At 42.7% G+C, this 21719-nt stretch overlaps 1 protein-coding gene across 4 annotated transcripts in view; it reads left to right on the forward strand.

Annotated features, from left to right (window-relative positions):
* GAREM1 (GRB2 associated regulator of MAPK1 subtype 1) overlaps positions 1-21719 on the forward strand; it is a 207979-nt gene that overhangs the window by 180701 nt on the left and 5559 nt on the right. For 3 of the 4 annotated variants that reach the window (XM_032603229.1, XM_032603230.1, XM_032603233.1), the window contains 2 exons: positions 13-1185; positions 20534-20700. In XM_032603229.1, coding sequence (XP_032459120.1) covers positions 13-1185; positions 20534-20700 — 1340 coding nt within the window. The remainder of the gene's footprint in view (positions 1-12; positions 1186-20533; positions 20701-21719) is intronic. The other variant, XM_032603231.1, reaches the window with a different exon arrangement.

A 21719-nucleotide genomic window follows, 5' to 3' on the forward strand; every position in this document is an offset into this window, starting at 1 on the left:
ATCCTATTGTAGGTTGCTTCAGGTGAATGCAATGAAGACACCGAAGTTTACAACATCACCCTTTGTACGGGGGATGAACTCACTCTAATGGGCCAGGCAGAAATCCTTTATGCAAAGACTTTCAAGGAGAAGTCACGACTCAACACCATCTTCAAAAAGATTGGGAAGCTCAATTCCATCAGCAAGCTGGGAAAAGGCAAAATGCCGTGCCTCATTTGCATGAATCACCGGACCAACGAGAGCATCAGCCTCCCATTCCAGTGCAAGGGCAGGTTCAGCACCCGAAGCCCCCTGGAACTTCAGATGCAGGAGGGCGAGCACACCATCCGCAACATTGTGGAGAAAACCAGACTTCCCGTGAACGTGACCGTGCCCAGCCCTCCACCGAGGAACCCGTATGACCTCCACTTCATCCGTGAGGGGCACCGCTACAAGTTTGTGAACATCCAAACCAAGACAGTGGTGGTTTGCTGTGTGCTGCGGAACAACAAGATCCTCCCCATGCACTTCCCTTTGCACTTGACTGTCCCCAAGTTTAGCCTCCCAGAACACCTGGTGAAGGGGGAAGTATGGCCTGAAACCCTGGTCCATCACTGGCTGGGTATCTGCCAAGAACAGTTCGACATCGATGAGTATTCACGGGCGGTCCGCGATGTGAAGACCGACTGGAACGAGGACTGTAAGAGCCCCAAGAAGGGCCGGTGCACTGGCCACAACCATGTTCCCAATTCCCTTAGCTACGCTCGCGATGAGCTCACCCAGTCCTTCCACCGGCTCTCCGTCTGTGTGTATGGCAACAATCTCCATGGCAACAGTGAGGTGAACCTCCACGGCTGCAGGGACCTGGGGGGAGAGTGGGCCCCCTTTCCCCATGACATCCTGCCCTATCAGGACTCGGGTGATAGTGGGAGCGACTACCTTTTCCCAGAAGCTAGTGAAGAATCAGTGGGCATCACAGGGAAGTCAGAACTTCCTTATGAAGAGCTGTGGCTGGAAGAAGGCAAGCCCAGCCATCCGCCTCTCACTCGCTCCCTGAGCGAGAAGAGCAGATGTGATCAGTTTCGAGGTTCTGTCCGGTCCAAATGTGCACCTTCTCCCCTTCCTGTCCCCGGAACTCTGAGAGCAGCAATGAAGTCTTCAGAGATTGCCCTACCTCCACCTCCAGTGCCTCCCAAATCTGAAGCCGTAAGTCCTTTCTGGTTTTGGGTGATGTGCCGGTCCTTCTATCTCTCTGCTCGGTCATCTGCTAATTAATTTTCTTTCTTAAAGAAAACTCCCCAATGGAAGATTATCAGAATGAACAATTTGCTTAATTTGGAGTGAAATAGAAATATTTGCTGGATTATTTTTACCATTTGGGAGTTAGTTAGAGTTTTACTCTACATTTGATGAGAAATTCTCGGAGAGTTTTTATTAGGAGAGGTTTAAACATGCTGCCTAGAGAAGGGATAACAGCGAGGGGAGAGCAGAAGGTGGAGACCAGATAAGAGGGATGAATATGGTAACAGGTATGAAATGATGACACCCTGAACCACAGCAGTTGGTAGCAGCAGATGGCAGGGAGAAACGAGCTGCTTCGGATCATGTTTCAGAGGTGGAACCAACAGTATTTACTGATTAAATTGGATGTGGGTAGTGAAGGAAAGAGAGAAATCAGGAGAAACTCCTAGATTTGTAGCCTGAGCAGCAGAGTGGATTATTAGTGCCACTTACCGCTGATGCGGACTGAAGGAGGAGTGGATTTATTTGGGGGAAGGAGAGATCAAGAGACATCAGCATCATTTGTAACTCTCCTCACAGTTACATTGAGATCAAAGCATCATGGGGATGCTCACTTACACACCACACATACACACACACAGGTGCCAGCCCGGTTTTGCTTACCACCTCAAATGTAACTCACTCAGCTGAGGAGGAGTCTATCAGATTTTAATGTAAAGGGTCATACAGGACAGGAGAAAGAGCCCTCTGTTTTGACCATGTTCTTTGATTGACAGGCACTCTGAACCTTCACGACTCATTTTTGATCATTGGGTTTCATTATATCTGAAGGGAGAAAGCGCTTGAGGCATAGAGTGTAATTCTGTTCATTTATTTGACAGTATCTGTGGTAGTGGTTTCCTTTTTTTCTATCTCTAGCAGAATCCTTTAAAAGAAAACTAATACAGATCACAATAAATAGAAGAACTACAATCAAAACCCATCTGACTGAAGGACAGATTGGAGGGATGGGATCTCCCCTTGGCCCTGTCTACTTTGCCCCCACCAGGTGGTCTCAGGACACCTCTCTGGAAACACAGGGCTGTGTAGAGCCTCGTATCAAAACCATGGGCTAGATACTAGAAAAGTCACCATCAGTGACCACTGAAATCATGACCCTGGACTCTAGCAACTTCCCCTTTTGTAGGGAAGGTAACAGGTGAAAAGAGAGGACTACTATACAAGTTAAAATGTGGGAAATATACATAGGTCATGTATGGGGGGAGTTCAGAGGAGAAAAGAACTTCTAGTTGTGCAAGAGAAGCCTTCATGGAGATGACATTTCAGATGAGCCGAGAGTATATACATGAATGGAAAGAGCAGAGAGATGGGAAAGAAGGGCGTTCCAGACAGAATGGCTTGAGCAAAGGCAAGGGCAGATGAGGGAAAACGCAGAGTTCTGCTGGGCGAGTGGAATAGGGTTGAAGAGGGAGTATGAAGGGCAGTGGTGTCTTCAAGGCTGGAACCAGGTCACGGACAGCTCTGGACACCAGGCAGCACTTGGCGCTGGGCGTCATACATAGCTGTCCATGCAGAGCCCTCATTGCTGCAAAGCTTTCCTGAGAGAAGACCCACCTCCAGCTGTTTATTCCAGGACATAACAACTCCCCAGAAATTGCAGGTCTCTACTTTCCCCTGCTCCTTACAAGATCTACCAGGGATCTTAAGGCACAAGCCCAGAGATCCCCATATCCAGTAGGGGTTGTGGAATATTTGGGGGAAGTCTTGGTGGAGTCAGAGTCCTTGGTTCTTTTATTCATGTCAGATGGTGTTCCCCCAAAAAACAGGTAAAAGGTGAGGGGACACTCCTAGTAAGTACTTTAGGCATTTTTAGGGATGTCTCAACTTACCTGTGTATGTGATGTTGCTTGAAGCTTGGAGCCTTCTCTTCAATAGGAATGTGACCACATGAGCTTTTCCTATAGAACTCTGGTCCCACCTGGCACATAACGGGGACTCCTGTTTGTTGACTGATTGATTGACTCATCCAAGGTGGTCCCACCCAGTTATTTACATAACCAAGTCTTGAGGTAAGAAACTGGCAGTGATTGTTTTCACTGAGGCTAGTGAAAGATGAGTAAGAACACAAATATTAAGAGGCCCTATCTTGACCCTCGTACTAAAAGAAAAACGTTAGAGTTAAATTTGAAACTAAAAGCAAATCTCACAGCAGAAGAAAAGGTGTGGGCCTCCAGTCTAAGCCGTAATTTCTTATGACATAAGAGAACCTTCTCAGAGCATATTCGGTGTTTATAGAATGCTCTAATCATAAAGACTTTTTATAAACACCTGAAATTACTTAATTTTCTTTTTTTAAGAATTAGGCATTTCAAATGAAGTCATGTTTTTTATTGGTTCTGTGACCATGAAACAAATTTTCCAGTTTTAGGATGTGCGTGGGATCCGGAGAACGTCATAATTGTTAGATGTGGCTTCAGCTTGTAGCTTTCAAAAGGGAACTTTAATGGGGCATAAATTCAAGTGCTCCCACAGAATTAAACTTCTTTGGATAGTGACAGTGGGGTGGGTCCTGGGAAAAAGCTAGGCCATAGAAAGGGAAGCAGAGCTGATAATTGGCAAATGAACGCTGCTTTGCCACAGTCCGTGTCCCAGTCACGTTAATATCTAGAGGGACAGTGGCTCCACTACAGTGTATGTCAGCCTGTGCCTTTTCTCCTTATTCTATTCTTCACTCCCTACTTCAGGGTCCTAAGTTACAGCAAATATCTGTGCTCTTTCTCCAGCAGATTTTGACAGTCTTTGTTTCTGTAAGTGAGATAAAAATCTTTCTCCTTCAACAGTAATTCTTGCTATGTTTCCAGCAGTGTGCTGCAGTTCCGGCATCATCTGGTTAATGCTTGACCACCGTCCTACCCATATGCTAAAATGGAAAACTAGGCTATGGGGCCAAAGAGAAAATCCTCAGTGGAGGAGTAATCAGTTCAGCCCTGTTAATATACTTTGTACTTGATGTGGCTACTTAGAATTATGCTCTAGTCTGTACCTTTGTAAAGATCGTTAAATACAAAGGTTTTTTTTCTTTAAACACAAAACACTGCCACTTACCTTTCCCAACAATAAGAGGCTATTCCCCCCCTAACTGGAACATCCCAGGGAAGAGTAAACAGCTCCTGGTTCCAGGCACAGAAGAGAAATTGTTGCAGATGAGCCCAAGCTGGGGAGCTGCCCAGCTCACTGAATGGTGACATTTTCATTTTTTTTAAATTGAGCAGAGTGCCCTCAAATCAGAATGACCTGACAGTTCCTCTTGAGTGGGTTATCCTTAATTGGTTCATATGTTCCAAACACATCCTCTATTTCGTAACATTGTGGGCCTCATTCCATAATTTTAATTTTCTGGCTGTTGGCTGATAATGTCTAAAATATTTACCCAGATACACTCTACAAGTGACAGTCTTCAAGAGCTGCCTTTTTTTTGGTGGTTTTTTTTTTTTTTTTTTCCTCTTTGGAAGATGCCATTTTGGAGAGCAGTGACGGGAAGGCTTGATAGTGCATGAAATCTATAAATAGAATGTTCGTTTGACTCAGACTTTTCTGGTCAATGCAGTAAATTACAAATCAGTATCAAAACTACTGGATCACAACTCTTCTATAGCTATGTGTGCAGTAGTATCAAACCTGAGGACCCCAGAACCCAGGGATAAATTCATGTCCTCTGTCTTTAGTAACAGAAAAACAAAAGTGCATTCACTCTTGGTTGGATGGTAACGTGGCAGTGATTCTTGAGATTCATGAAAGAAAAATCATAAAAGGAGCTCTAGGTCGAAACCACTGGTTTAAAGCAAGTCTTCCTGCAGTGTGGATGAAGAATTTGTTAACCTTTGGGATTGACAGGATGCCCCCTGACAGTGACAACACGAGAAGCAGGGTGTAGGGACTGAATTGTAAGATGGATTGTGGTAGCATACATTCATTGTTATAAGGCTGAAGTCCATCATACATAAAGTTCCTGTAATGGAGCACACTGTCTTATTGATGTTTGAGAAAAGTAAGACATAAAGGGCGAATTTAATCCAGATCTACACTGCACCTAGTTCAGTAGGTGCCCGAAAAGACTGCACTATCCAGGAGTCTGAATCTGCAGACTGAGCAGCTGATGAGAAAATAGCAGGGGGACACCAAGCGTCCTGAGAGTCTTCATTTCCCTTCTCAGTGGAATTTCACCAGGAGCAGAGAGGAGTGATCTGCCACACTATGTGATGGGTCATTAGAGGCACGAAACATCATGTCTAAGAGCCACACGTGGATTTGCGTCCTCACTCTGCCACTTAGTAGCTTCATAGCTTCACACCTTGGGCAAACTATTTAACTTTCTGAGTCAGTTCCTGTGGCAGTTAATAACAGCGTCTTCATTGCATTATTGTATTATACAAAGTACTTGGCAGTTTTCCCTGGCACTCGGTAAGCATTCAATAAATAGTAGCGGTAACTTAATATGGGATGCATTCTTTTTTAGGGTTAGATAGAAAATAATTTTTTGGAGGTTATTTCCCCTGTCCTTCCTTGCCTGAGGTGTAAGGCCTCTCCAGAGAGTCGTGGAAGCTGATGGGGACAAGGATACCTACCTCCACAGACAGACCAGCAGAGAGCCTGGCACACAGGCAGGGGACAGTCATCCCCGCATTCCAAAAGTGCATCCTAACAGGCTTGAAAAGTAGCAAAACATTCTTTTCATCTGGCTTTTAAAATGTCTGCTTGATAAGCTAGATGTTATGTGTTATAGTTACCTACCTGTGGAGCCAAAATTGTAATCATGACAAACCAAGAAAAGAGCTACAGAAATGCTCAGCATCCTGTGGGCCCCAATAATATGTAATCCTTTCATGGGGGATTTGGGGGTTTTGTAGAACTATAGAGTACCTATTGAAAAAGCCACATGTGGTTCTAAGGCTGCAAATATGTGTCAAGAAACTGAAATTCCTAGGAAAACGTCTCTAGAAATACTAAAGCTGAGAAGTTGCCTTGACTAATTCCATTAGGCATGGCGAGGCTAGGTCATGGTGCTACCAGGTGTCACACCTGGATGTGTCCACCCTACAGAATGAGGGCCCTCACAAGACTACCCAAATTAAGAAAAAGTCATAAAAATGTATTGTTTAAAAACCGAGAGAACTGATTCTTAAGAATTGAGCTATAAGAATTAATTCTACTCTACAACCAGCAAACACTGAGGTAAGAGGCGGCAGGACATGCATACTAAAAACAGCCTTGCACCAAAAACACGAACCCAGGCTACAAAGGATGCTCCCACATAAAAATAGCCCTCCAAGACCACAGTAGATAATTGTTTCTCCTAAATTCATAGAGTGAGAGAAATATAAATAAAATTAAGAAGCAGAGGAAACACTCCCAATTAAAAGATGAAGAGAATTCCCTTGAAAGAACAAACAATGAAACAGACCTCTTCAGTCTAATAGACACCAAGTTTAAAAGGAGATCATGAAAATACTGAAGGAATTAAGAAGGGCTATCAATAGGAATGCAGATTGCTGTAAAAAGGAACTAGAAACTATAAAAGAGGAGCCAGGAAAAATTAGAAAACTCATTTGCTGAGATGAAAACTGACTGAGCTAAAGGCAATGAATAGCAGATTGAATAATGCAGAAGAAAGAATAAGTGTTCTGGAAGATAGAATAATGGAAATCATCCAATCAGAACACAGAAGGCCAAATTGGGGGGAAAAAAAAATGAAAGCAAAATAAGAAACCTATGGGATAATATAAAGCATGCCAATCTACACATAATAGGGATCCCAGAAGAAGAAAGAGAAAAGGGGTTCAAAAATGTGTTTGAAGAAATTATGGCTGAAAACTTCCCGAACCTAAAGAAGGAAACAGATATCCGGGTACAGGAAGCACAGAGGGTCCCAAACAAGATGAACCCAAACAGACCTACACCAAGCCATATTATAATAGAAATGGTAAAAGTTAAAGAGAGGATTCTAAAGGCAGCAACAGAAAAACAAAGAGTTAATTACAAGGGAACCCCCCCATAAGGCTGTCAGCTAATTTCTCAATAGAAACATTTGCAGGACAGAAGGGAATGGCAAGATATAGTCAAAGTTCTGAAAGGGACAAATCTGCAACCTAGGATATGCTACCTAGCAAGATTATCATTTAGAATAGAAGGAGAGAGAAAGAATTTCTCAGACAAGCAAAAACTAAAAGAATACAGCAATACTAAACTTATCCTAAAAGAAATATTGAAAGGTCTTCTCTAAATGGAAGAGAAGCAAGAAGGTATAGGAAAGAGAAAATCGCAATTGGAAAGTAAATCACTTAATAAGCCAGTAGATGGATTTTTTTAAAAATCAAAAAGATTTTTGTGAAAGTGATGACAGCCACAATGAAAAGCAAAAGGATAAATATGAAGATGTAAAAGAGGACATCAAAATCATAAAATGTGGGAGAGGAGAGTAATAAAATGTAGACTTTTTTGTTTGTTTTTTTTTAGAATGTGTTTGAGCCTATATGACTACCAGTCTAAAAGCAAGTAGATAGGAAGGGGTTAAAATACTTGAAAAACAAGGTAACCACGAATCAACACATAAAATCAACTTACAAAAACCAAAAAGAAGAGAACACAAGCATAATATAACAGGAAATCATAAACCACAAAAAGAAAAAGAAAGGGACAAAGAAGAAATACAAAATCAACTGGAAAACAAGGTTTAAAATGGCAATAAATAGATATCTATTAATAATTACTTTGTCAGTAGACTAAATGCTCCAATCAAAAGACAGGGGAATGGCAGGTTGGATTAAAAAACAAGAGCCTATAATATGCTGCTTATTGTAGGCAACACATAAAAAAGACATCCACTTTAAGGCAAAGGACACACAGACTGAAAGGGGATGGAAAAAGATATCTCATGCAAATGGAAATGACAGAAAAGTGGGGGTCTCACTACTCATGTCAGACAAAATAGACTTTAAAACAAAGGCCATAAAGATAAAGAAGGACACTATATAGTGATAAAGGAATCAAGACAGGAAGAGGATATTACATCCTCAAAATATATGCACCCAATATAGGAGCATCCAAATACATAAAACAAATACCAATAGACATAAAGGGAGAAATTGATGGGAATACAATAATAGTAGAAGGCTTTAACACCCCACTCACATCAATAGACACATCTTCTAGACAGAAATCAGTAAGGCAGCAGAGATCCTAAAGGATACAATAGAACAGTTAGACTTAATTGATATCTTTTAGGACATTACATCCAGAAAAAAACCAGAATACACATTCTTTTCAAGTGCACACAGAACATTTTCTAGGATTGACCGCATACAAGGGCACAAAACAAGCCTCAACAAATTTAAGAGTATAGAAATTATTTCAAGTTTCTTTTCTGACCACAATGGCATGAAACTAGAAATCAACCACAGGAAAAGAAATAAGAAAAAAATGATTACATGGAGACAACAACATGGTACTAAAAAACCAGTGGGTGAACAACAAAATGAAAGAGGAAATCAAAAAATACTTTGAGACAAATGAAAATAAAAACACAACCATACAAAATCTATGGGATGCAGCAAAAGCAGTTCTTAGAGAGAAGTTCATAGTGATACATGCCTTCCGCAAAGAACAGGAAAAATCTCAAACAACCTAACCTACCACCTAAAAGAATTAGAAAAAAAAATAAAATCTAAAGTGAGAAGGAAGGAAATAATAAAGATCAGAGAGGACATAAATAAAATAGAGATTTAAAAAGCAATAGAAAAAAATCAAAAAAAACAAGAGCTGGTTCTTTGAGGGGTAAACAAAACTGACAAACCTCTGGCTAGGCTCACCAAAGAGAAAAGAAAGAGGACCCACATATACAAAATAAGAAAGGAGAAATAACTGATACCACAGAAATACAAAATAAAATAAGAGAATACTATGAACAATTATATGCCAACAAATTCAACAACCTAGAAGAAATGGACAAGTTTCTAGAAACGTACAGCCCACCAAAACTGAATCAAGAAGAAATAGATAATTTGAACAGACAGATCACTAGAAGTGAAATAGCATCCGTAATTTTAAAAACTCCCTACAAACAAAAGTCCAGGACCAGATGGTTTCACAGGTGAATTCTACCAAACATAGAAAAAAGAACTTATACTGATCCTTCTCATACTCTTCCAGAAGATTGAAGAGGAAGGAAGGAATGTATGCCCAAAGACATTCCATGAAGCCACCATCACCCTGATACCAAAGCCAGACCAAGACAGTACCAAAAAAGAAAATTACAGGCCAATATCTTTGATGAATATAGATGCAAAAATTCTCAACAAAATATTTGCAAAGCAAATCCAACAACACATAAAAAAGATCATACACCACAACCAAGTTGGATTCATCCCAGGGTCACAAGGATGGTTCAACATAGCAAATTAATCAATGTGATACACCACATCAACAAAAGAAAAGACAAAAACCAAATGATCACTCAGTAGATGCAGAAAAAGCATCCATTCACCATAAAAACTCTTACCAAAGTGGGTATAGAGGGAACATATCTCAACATAGTAAAAGCTATTTACCACAAACCCACCGGCAGTATAATAATACTCAACAGTGAAAAGCTGAAAGCCTTCCCACTAAATTCTGGAACAAGACAAGGATGCCTACTCTCACCATTTCTATTCAACATAGTATTGGAAGTCCTAGCCACAGCAGTCAGACAAGAAAAAGAAATAAAAGTTATCCAAATTGGAAGAGAAGAGGTAAAATTGTCATTATATGCAGATGACATGATACTATATATAGAAAACCCTAAAGACTCCATACAAAAACTACTAGACTGATGCACAAATTCAGCAAGTTAGCAGGATATAAGATTAACATACAGAAATCTGTTGCATTTCTTTACACTAACAATGAAATATCAGAAAGGGAATGTTTAAAAAAAAAAAGCCCTTCTAATCACATCAAAAAAAAAAAAGGGATAAACCTGACCAGGACTTCCCTGGTGGTCCAGTAGAAGAATCTGTCTTCAATGCAAGGGACGCCAGTTCGATCCCTGGTCAGAGAACTAAGATCCCACATGCTGCAGGGCAACTAAGCCCATACGCCACAACAAAAAGATCCCATATGCCACAACTAAGACCCAACGCAGCCAAAAAAAATAATTGTTTTTAAAAGTCAATCTTAAAAAAAAAAAAAACCCGACCAAGGAGGTGAAAGACGTGTATGCTGAGAACTATAAAACATTAATAAAGGAAATTGAAGATGATTCAAAGAAACGGAAAGATATTCCCATGCTCTTGGATTGGAAAAATTAATATTGTTAAAATGACCATACTTCCCAAAGCAATCTACCCATGTAATGGATATCCCTATCAAATTACCCATGACATTTTCCACAGAACTAGAACAAATAATCTTAAATTTTATATGGAATCACAAAAGACCCAGAATCGCCAAAGAAATCCTGAGGAAAAAAAACAAAGTTGAAGGCATAACCCTCCCAGACTTCAGACAATACTACAAAGCTACAGTAATCAAAACAGTGTGGTATTGGCACAAAAACAGCATATGGATCAATGGAACAGAATAGAGAGCCCAGAATTAAACCCACACCCCTACAGTCAATCTTTGACAAAGGAGGCAAGAATATAACATGGGAAAAAAAGTCTCTTCAGCACGTGGTGTTGGGAAAGTTGAACAGTCACGTGTAAATCAATGAAGTTAGAACACACCCTCACACCATACATGAAAATAAACTCAAAATAGCTTAAAGATTTAAATATAAGACATGACACCATAAAACTCCTAGGAGAGAACATAGGCAAAACATTATCTGACATAAATCGTACCAGTGTTTTCTTAGGTCAGTCTCCCAAGGCAGTAGAAATAAAGCAAAAATAAACAAGTGGGGCCTAATCACATTTACACACTTTTTTACAACAAGAGAAACTGTAAAACGAAAAGACAACCTACAGACTGGGAGAAACTATTTGCACATGATGTGACCGACAAGAGCTTAATTTTCAAAATATACAAACGGCTCATACAACTCAACAACAAAAAAGCAAACAACCCAATTGAAAAATGGGCTGAAGACCTAAGTAGACATTTCTCCAAAGAAGACATACAGATGGCCAACAGGCACATGAAAAGATGCTCAAGATCGCTAATTATTAGAGAAATGCAAATCCAGACTACAATGAGGTATCACCTCACACTCGTCAGAATGGCCATCATTAAAAAATCTACAAACAACAAATGCTGGAAGGGTGTGGAGAAAAGGGAGCCCTCCTGCATTGTTGGTGGGAATGTAAATTGGTGCAGCCACTATGGAAAACAATATGGAGGTTCCTCAAAAAACTAAAAATAGGGTTGCCATATGATCCAGTAATCCCACTCCGGGGCATATATCCAGACAAAGCTATAATTCAAAAAGATACATGTCTCCCTATGTTCATAGCAGCACTGTTCACAATAGCCAGGACACGGAGACAACCTAAACGTCCATTGTCAGATGAATGGATAAAAAAAGATGTGGTGCGTATATACAATGGAATACTACTCAGTTATTAAAAAGAAAAAAATGAAATAATGCCATTTGCAGCAACATGGATGGACCTAGAGATGATCATACTAAGTGAAGTAAGACAGAAAGAGAAAGATAAATACCATACGATATCACTTATATGTGGAATCTAAAATATGACACAAATGAACTTATCTACAAGACAGAAGCAGACTCACAGACAGAGAACAGACTTGTGGTTTCCAGCGGGGAGGGAGGGGGAGGGAGAGACAGATTGGGAGTTTCGGATTAGCAGATGCAAAATATTATGTATAGAATAAACAACAAGGTCCTACTGTACGTACAGGGAACTATATTCAATATCCTGAGATAACCATAATGGAAAAGAATATGAAAAAGAATGTGTGCATATATGTATAACTGAATCACTTTGCTACCCAGCAGAAATTAACACAACATTATAAATCAACTGTACTTCAATAAAATAAATTTTTAAAAAAAGAATTGATTCTACTCTGAATTTTTATTTTGTCTTTGGGCTTTCTCCTACTGACTATTAATATTAGAGAAGACAAGGGGGGAGGGATAAATTTGGAGCTTGGGATTAACATACACTACTATATCTAAACTAGGTATAGTATATCTACATTCCAGTCAAAAAAGTTTTTAAGTGATATAAATTAAAGCTAAAATAAATACACTAGAGAAGGAACTAAAGGAGAGATTTTCTTAAATAAACCTGGTGTATTGATAGTCAAATTTAGGTAATAAAAAGATTAATCTGGAAGTGATTATTTACTTTTCAAAATAATTGCTCTACAAAAGGATTCACTCAGGATTCCACTAATTAATGTGGTCTCCTAAGGCATCTGACATTTAATTAATTTTAATTACAGCTTTTGAGGAGTATTCTGTGAGTAAGCCATACCTACGTTTCCCATTTGTTAATTGAAATAAGGACTGAATTATTATTGTGTTTTGGTAATTTTGAAACTAATTGCCTTTGGTTTTGTGTAGGTTATTTATTTTTAAATGAAACCTTCTAGGCCAAGAAATTTTCTCCTGTGTCTGCCGAAAGTCTCAATGATTAGAATGTTAATAAAGTCATTGTAACATTCTATGGGATAGCCCTTGTTTCAAATCTGCACTCTTGGGTTTACCACTTGCACAAAATCACATTAATGGGAAAGTTATATACTATTTAAATATATCTATCATGCATTATACTCCTTGCTCAGAAAAGGTCTTTATTCTCTGCCCCAATGGCATAGTCTTTCTTTGGAGTCCAGGGAAGCACCCTGGAACTTAAACAAGTATTCTTTTCAGAACTGCGTGCCCTTCTTGTTTCCCAGTAGCGGCCTGCTGTGCCCTCTGCCTTGACTCCCTTGCCTGAGGCCTGGAGGTTGGAGGCCATTGCAGACCCAGGCCTGCCTTAGGTCCTTATCATCCGCATACACAATGGGAAAAAGAAACGCACACATCTGAGAATCAGGATTTCAACTGTAAATCACATCTGCCCTGGTGTAATTCATCAGATAGATGTTCATTTATTGCCATGTTGTCACTGTAAAACTTTAATTTGTTTGGCTGAAAATACCCCTGATGGGTATGTGACAGGGTTGTGAACTCATTGTATAAAAGCCTCTTTATAAATAAGATTTCTTAAGGCTGTAATGATTTTGTTATCTGGGAGAGGGAGTGTGGGAAGAAATGTAAAATACAGGGCAGAGGGCATGCAGTGAAGGCAAAGTTACAAAGTTCAGGGAAGCATGGTTACAAAACTCCTTTCTTTGCAACACTGACATTATCCCGAAGTCAGCTTTTTAGAGAAGAAAACTCATGGTAAAGGTGAGTCCAGTTTTAGATCGAGCTCCCCTATAGTGTGTGTGTTTTCTGAATTAGTGTCAACATAGAAACAACACGATCCTTAGTCCGCCTAAGGATGGCCGAAGCCCGTTAGTGACTGCCCACAGTTCCAAGCAGTGTGGTCTTTGAGCCGAGATTTTCACCCACAGGTATGTGGTGGCAGATTTTAGACTGTAGACAAGGAAATGTGAGGCCTTGTCGGCAAGTGTCTCCAGGTCCATTGCCTTGTATTTAAAAGTTGAATAATTGCTGCTATGAAATTGGTTTTTTTTCCCCCAAAAAAGTTCAGCAAAGAACATTTCATAGTAAGTTTTCTGTTTTCCTAAGCTGTCTCTTTGGTCCAGTTAGTGAAGGGGTGTGAAAGTGTCATTTCTTCCATAGAAGACGAGTAGGGAGTTCTGAGAAACTAAGACTTTCCAAGAAACATCATCATACCAAAGAGCCCCCATTCCTACACTGTGCAGTTTCATAAGCACGTTGTGTGTCTTTTGCTTGTTGTATTCTTTTAATCCCTAGGAAGTGTCAGGGAAAGATAATGTCACAGAAGAAAGTAGTTCATACGTGTATAAAATACTCCAATTGTATGTAATGTGTGAATTTTTGTCTTCTAAACATTTACATTTAACCCTGTTTCCAGCCATGCAATAATGAGCTTTGTATTTGTAATAAATTCTCATGCGTTATCTTTAACATGTGGCTATTTAGGGAGAAGACCTTGTTTTCCATTTTTCACAAATTATTGGTCCTTCACCCCGGGCTCAGTTTCCTCCCAACTAAACAGACTTATAGCTGTGAGGAGTGGGGAGGGGAAAGGATGCTTAAATAACCTATTCCAGGAGTCGGGAAATCAAGTTACACTTTCTGGAGAGTATTCAGAAAATAAATAGCCCCATTCCGTGACGCACGAGATTCTGACCACAGGTTGGAGTTGGGTTTTGACTTTGTCAACCACCTCCACATAGTAACACGAAGCTTTCCAAAGCCGTTTATTTTATTGGGTGTGTCCATCTTTGCTTTCACTGTTAGATAATAAGCTGCCATTGATTATTTTTCTGGTTTTGCGTGGCCAGTGCTGGCATGGTGAAGGCAGAGAGCAGTGGGGAAATGTGTTCTCCTCTCCGTCCCAGAAGTCAATGTGCACTTACCCTCCAGGTTACACACGTGCATGTACCTACCTAGGCACGTTTTCAGGTTTCTTCCAAGTTAAAAAGAAAAAGGCCATGCCTCATTCAATCCACTATCCCTTTCTAATAGCTGTCTCCCCCTTCCCAGCCGCTTCCTTCCTCCTTGAAAAGAGTGGTCTGTCCTCACTAACTCCACCCTCGCCTCCTGTTCTGGCTTTGGCTCCCTGGAATCTGCCTCTGGTCCCCTCACTCAACTCAAGCTTCATTCACTGAGATCCCCAGTGACCTGCTAACCGTCACATATCTTCCCGACCTGCCCTGACTTCCTGCCGTCGTTCCGTCTTCACACCATCCCTCTCCTGAGCCGCCCTCCCCACCATCTGCTTCCTTGACGCCACTGGGGACTGTTCTGTGCCGTGAGCGGTGAGATGCGGTCCCTTGTGTTTCTCCCCCTTGGTCTCCTCCTCTACTGGCCCCTTAGGGGTTCAGCGCTCTTCCCTTCTCATCTGGGATCTCAGTGCCACCAGGACTTCAGATTCTCTCAGTAGAACACTGAGCTCGAACTCTTTTCCACACTGAACCCCTTGGTTTCTCCCAAGCTCTGTTCTTCCTTCTAAGTGTCTGTCTGATAAGTGGCATCAGGATTCGTCTCGCCTTCTAAGCCCCCAGTCCAGGGCATCGCTCTGTACCTTTTGTACACTCACAATTCCTTCCTCCTCCAGACTTTCTCAGTATAATTTCCTGTGAGTTTGTTCTTCCCCCGCCCTCCTGAAGCATTCATGGTGCTCCCACTGACCTTCATTCCACCTTCTATTATTACAGGACCGACTTTTATCTCAGTCCTGTGTTGGTCTTCCTGCCTCCCTCGCAGCTAATTCCAGGGGCTACTCGTTCTTGTCTGCTTTACTCAGCACCAGCTCAGTGAGCGCGTGATGGGCGCTCAGCATATAATTGAACAAGTCAATAGTAAATGGAATTAATGTCGTTTGTAGGAAAAGGGAAAGCGACACAATGTTCTTCGGACTTCTAGGGGCAGTAGATGGTGCCTGTGATCCCGGCCATTAGCCCTCAGGACAGACACCTTCTACAGCTTACTTCAAACCCCACTAGTAAATGTTGTGTGTTAGATGGCAGTCACTTAAATATGCCTCCCTGAGAATATGCCTCGTAGACTAAAGAGAAGTGATGGTTCTAGAAAGAGCAGAACTCCCCAATTCCACCTCGCAATAAATTAGCTTTCTGTTTAGCTCTGGGTTCACAGTCTGCTGCTTGAACACTGGGGAGAGGTGTCTTACTCCTGGGTAGCCGGTATCTTATCTCTGATAAGACTGAATCATTGAGCATTTCTTTAGAAAAGGGAAAGACTTGTTGTGGAGCGGCAAGGATGAGAGGATTGTGCTGGAAGTAAAACCACTTACAAGAAAGGCTTTAGACCAGAGAACTGCTTGTGAAGCCAGGCTCTGGGTACGTACGGGTGGAGTCTGCTCTCCCTGAATCCGTGTTGTGGTCATTGACCCTGTCATAACCAGTAGGTGCCAGGAGCTTGGCTGTAAACACTCAAGCTACTCATCACCAGAAATTACCTACCAGTAGGCAAAAGTCACCCATGATCCACGATGGGTAGTAACACCTGCCTCAGACAGAACGCCATCCCCTCCCTTAGCACCAGCGTTCCGGGTTTATTCCTGAGAATCCAAGTACCTCACCCTCGCCCTGCACTGCTCCTTGAAGTTCAGTCTTAAATGCTGCACTGAAGGGCAGAGAAGGGCTCTAGTCCGTCAGGCATGGTGTGTCGGGAACAGTGTGTTCTATTACATCCTCATTTAGAATAGGAGTTACAGGGCAGTGGGATGGGGTGCTGACAATGAAGCCACAACATTTCCCAGTTCAGAAATAATGTCATTTTCACTCTGACACCATGTCCAGTGTCGTGATGGCAGAGTTGATGGCGCTCATAGGGGCCAGGTCTGCTGGCACCTTTCTTCCCCTAGATTGACACCAATATGAAGACAAAAAAATTAATATGGAGCCCAGATGACTTATCAATAACAGTCTCCACATTAAAATATAAAAGGCATTCTTTTGGTATAAGTTTGAAAATAAAAGTGCCTTGTTGTATTTGTTTTGTGACATCCAATAACCTCCACCTGGCATTCTGTGTGCCGTATCTGTGCCAGAGGTGACAAATCCCCAAACTCTGCCATCCACAGAGCAGTAAGAACAATGACGACGGTCCCTACCATTTCCACTTTCAGGCTAATTGAATATACATGAGAAGTAAGTAAATATAAACAGTCTGTTGGCAGAGTTCAGAAGCAATGACAAGTACTGGTGGCTACTTGTGATGGTCCCAAACCGTGCCTGTAACAGTTAGAGCTGGGCCTTAGGAAGTGACAGGAGGGGATGGGCAGTAAGAACTAAAGCAGAGCAAGAGGCAGGAAAGCACAGGGTGTGTTTAGGTGACACGGAATCTGCCCCATTGGATGGACCCATGTATTCATATAGAGGAGTAGTGAGGGAAATAACTAGAAAGATGGAATCAAATGGGATAATTTCCTCTAGCAAGAAGAAATCACTAGAAAGACTGCAGCAGGCCTCAGTGGGAGACAGGAGAAGCTGGACTTTATCCAGCAGTCAAGGGGGGCCACTGGAGATGGGAAGTAACAAGATGAAAGCCACATGCTGAGACTTTTAGAAGGAATGTGCTGAAAATGTACCACTTAAACGTGAAATCGAATATGAGGAAAAACTGAAAATAGGGTGATTGGCCATCTGGTCTTATAAATTGCCTTTTATTGTCAGATAAAATTCATTTCAAGCCACAGCTACATTTCTCTTGGATATAAATGTCCCATGATGAACCAAATCAAGAAGCAAAGAGAAGTAGAATAATTACTGTTAAAAGGAGGTACGAGATAGAAAGTAAGATGGCACAGTAAACCCTCACAGTGTGTGGGTGTATCACTTCTGAACCCCAAAACTTATACATTCCCCCAAAGCATATATAGTTTTACCATAAAATGCTGCAGTATGACTTCACTGGAGCATCCACATCTACAGCCACAAGTTAAAAGTAACACGGGGAGGCGCGTCTACAGGGTCATCAGCCGTGCTCACCCCGAGAGCGCCGCCCTCCCGCAGCTGCCCGGTGTAGCGCTCACTAGTTTTGTTCCTCCACAGTGTTACAGCTGAATTCTTGTCGCCGACGGGGTCCCACTGAAGTCGGGTTTTGTTTTGTTTTTAACTACCTTTTCTCCAAAATGGGTTTCAAATAAGCCTAGTTCTTTCCCATTGAAGTCACACAATTACACCCAAACTGCCCCCTCATGACAAGGGAAGAAATCTTTCTTTGGTCTCATGTTAGTATCTTCTCACTGACACCATCACACACACACACACACACACACACACACACACACACACACACACCTTTGTTCTTTAACTCCTTTCAGGAGTCAGGTGGCCATTTCAGAAGCTTTCCATATTTCAAATGCTGTTTGGAGCGTAGCTGGAAACGTCCCGGTCAGCCGAGCTCACCTCGCCGGGCCCTGTGACCTACAAATGCTTCTTTTTACTGCTGCCTCCCCCGCCCCTCCTGTCACCGGGAAACCTATGGGGAAGCTCTTTAGGACTGTCCAGTTATGGAAGGAGGGGGCAGAACCAGAGGTCAAGAACCTTGAGAGTCTGGGGTTATAAGAAGAGAAGAGAGGACTTCCCAGAGGTCAGAGTCAACTACAAGTGGCTGCTTTTCTGTGTTCCGAGACCTAGGTCAGCTGATGATAATTAAAATGCAGTGTAGTCGACCTCTCAGCATAGCATAATCGGCGTCTAGGTAAGTGGTCCCTAGTGAAATGTATTTAATGACTAATTCCAAAATTTACAAATTTCTAAATCAAATTCAGCCTTAACCCTGTTTTCCTGACGCTTCTCTCTAATCCCATGTTGAGAAGTGACTGTTTATTTTTAAAATGGAAAAGTTAACCGAAGGACTCCTTATCTTCCTTCGTTTTCCATGATTCCTGTTATTCTAAGCGTAGACAGAACCAAGCACATCTATAAAGCCGCACCCATCCATCCCAGATTCTAAAGACATTCCCTAAGAAAGAAAAACAGTTGGCTACTATACAATTCGCTGACAAGACAGAAGGAAGATGACACAATATCTTACTTATTTTGTAACCAGTGTATGCTCCCAAGAGCCAGGGAGTGGAGTGATCCAGCCAGAACTTTTCAGTGTCCTAGTTGGTTCCCATCTTCTTAAGAAGACCCCAAAGTGAGGCAAGAGTCCCCCTGGGCCAGCTGACAAGCAAGCCTCCCTCTTCCTTATCCAAACCTCATTTCCTTCTCCACCACCACCTTTTGAAAAGCTCAGAAAGAGAACGCCCGCAGCTGTTGGAGAAGAGAATCTGCTGCTCTCAATATTCTGTTTTAGCCTAAAGGGCTGCTGCAGAAGAAAAAATGTATCCACTGGGTCCCAACAGCCAGGGTGGTGGGTCCTCCGGGTGGGAGCAGTGATTCCCAGACCCAGGGAGAAATGCAACGGCTGAGACTTTAAATGGCTTGTTTCGCTTAGAATTGAGGTTTGCCTGGTCACCCCGGGGTCACATGACTTTTTTAACATCTGGTTTTCTCCAGCAAGTGAATCAGGCCTCAGAAGCCAGTTAGAGGGCCGGGGTGCAGCGTAGGTGGTAGACGACGCGGTGTAGCGTGAGCCCATTTCATTTGGTCTTAAGCAGACTCCAAAGCAAAGCTAACAGGAGCTCCGTTTCATTGTCTTCATTACCCAGAGCCCCTGGGGCAGAGGAATCGAAGGCAAAGGTGAAAAAAAATGGGTGGGAACACAGCCTAAAAAGCAAGCAAGGGTGGTGGTGTTTTGTTTTTTTTTTTTACAAAGTCAGAATTGGCTGTTTTTACCTGGGTAGTTAAGGGTAGACTAGCTGAACCAGGTGTAAACTGCCCCCTGCTGTCTGACACAGAGAAGTACATAAAAATATCTGCCTCGTTAAAAAGAACCGTATTCTGAAGGCCGGCAACAAGCTGGGGCGAAGGCAGACAAGGGATGGCACAGGTCACCTGCCTCCCTCTCCGGTGTGAAGATGAAGGGAGGGTGAGGGAGGCGGTATTTTTCGGACTTGGAGCGCTGCCTCGTTACGCCATCTGCCGCCTTGTTTCTCAGAGTGTGGTCCGTGGTCCAGCAGCATCCGTATCACCTGGGAGCTTGAGATGCAGAGTCTCAGGCCCCACTCTTGGTCTACTGAGTCAGAATGTGCATGAAACAAGATCCCCAGGGGATTCACGTGCACAGTTACCTGTGAGAAGCCCCGACTGTAACCTCAGAAGGAGCCTTTACACTAGACAAGGTCCACTGTTCCCTAAGGTTTGTAGCAAATCGAATTCAGTTTGAACAGTGAAGAACTACAACTCGCTAGGAGAATGGAATCCTTCGTTCATATCGCGATCACTTAACGCCCTTATTTTCGTCCTACTCCTGTGTCCTGTGTCCTCGTGCATCACCGGCTCTTTACCACGCTGTCCTTCCCATTACTTGCTACATTTCTGCAGCACCTGCCAAACCATTTCTTTCAAAATCGCTCCATCTCTGGCAGCCTCCTGTTTCCCACAGTCCTTGTTTGCTCAGGTCTGCTCTCCCTTTCTTCCACCCCTGCTGGTGTCACGTAAGAAGAGCAGCCACTGGGCCCTCCGGGAGGGAGCTGGCCCTGTGCGTAGTCCAAGTGTCGCTAACCCCGCGTGTTCTCTTCTGCGCCAGGTCAGGGAAGAATGCCGGCTCCTGAACGCCCCGCCTGTCCCGCCCCGCAGCGCAAAGCCTCAGTCCACCAGCCCCTCGGTCCCTCCTCGCACAGCCAAGCCGGCGCGGCAGCAGACTCGCTCTCCCAGCCCCACCTTATCCTACTATTCTTCAGGGCTGCACGACATGTAAGTCCTATGCCAGGGCCCACTTCCACATGGTTCCCTCATCAACCAGGTCCCCGATCCTTGAGAACCGTGTCAAGGAGCCATCCCCTGGGCAGGGTGGTAGGAGAGGAAGTCTTCTTTTAAAAAAAGAAAAAAAAAAATTTTTTTTTTAACTGGATGAGCATGATGGGGCCCTGTTGGTTCTGCGCTAGGATGGAAGAGCCAGTGACCTAGGAAGATGCTGAGTCTGTGAGGGGTTCAGTGGTTAAGGCTGGCATCTACTTGTCTCCGCTTTGACTTCAACACACACAGACAGCACCCTCGAGGAGGACCCGAATGGCAGGGGTCCTGTCGGCCGTCTACTCTGAATTCCACCCAGTGCTAGAGTCCCTGACCATCACTGTAAAGCAGTCTTACACTTCCATCTGGATCCTCCCAGTGCCGTGAGCTCATTCTTTTGCACTGCAGCTCATTCCATGGTTGGCACATGCCGATAACTTTTTTGAGAGATCTTTCATTATATGCAGTTGAAATCTATCTCCATGTAACCTTCAACTGTTTCTTAGGTCTAAAGAAACAAATGTAGGTCCACCCGACCTCTCTTGATCAGGCTGTGAAACCATGAGGTCAGCCAAGATGTAAGTCTCCTCCAAGAGGCAGCCTCAGTCCCACCTGCTATCCCATCACCCACCTCTGAGCACACTCTGGTTTCACGGTCACTCTTAAGATAGGGCCCCAGAGCTGAGTGTGATCACATGTGACAGGTTAAAGTAGCTCTCCTTGGCAGGTACTTTTTTGTTCCCTGGACATTTAAATCTTTATGGTGATGTTACGCAATTGTGCGGAAACCAAAGCAAGAGTAAGGATTTTATTCGAAACATTTCTTCCAGCCTCAGACTCTTGGATGGATATAAGGTCATCAGTGGTGGTGATGTAGTCCTGTCACTGTAGCCCAAGAATGACAAGCATGTGTCACTCATTTACTGCTCTCTCACTCCACCCTTGCCCACTGCAGACATCGCTAATCAGTCACAGCACCT

The sequence above is a fragment of the Phocoena sinus genome, chromosome 14 (assembly GCF_008692025.1).
Source record: "Phocoena sinus isolate mPhoSin1 chromosome 14, mPhoSin1.pri, whole genome shotgun sequence".
NCBI classification, from domain to species: Eukaryota; Metazoa; Chordata; class Mammalia; order Artiodactyla; family Phocoenidae; genus Phocoena; species Phocoena sinus.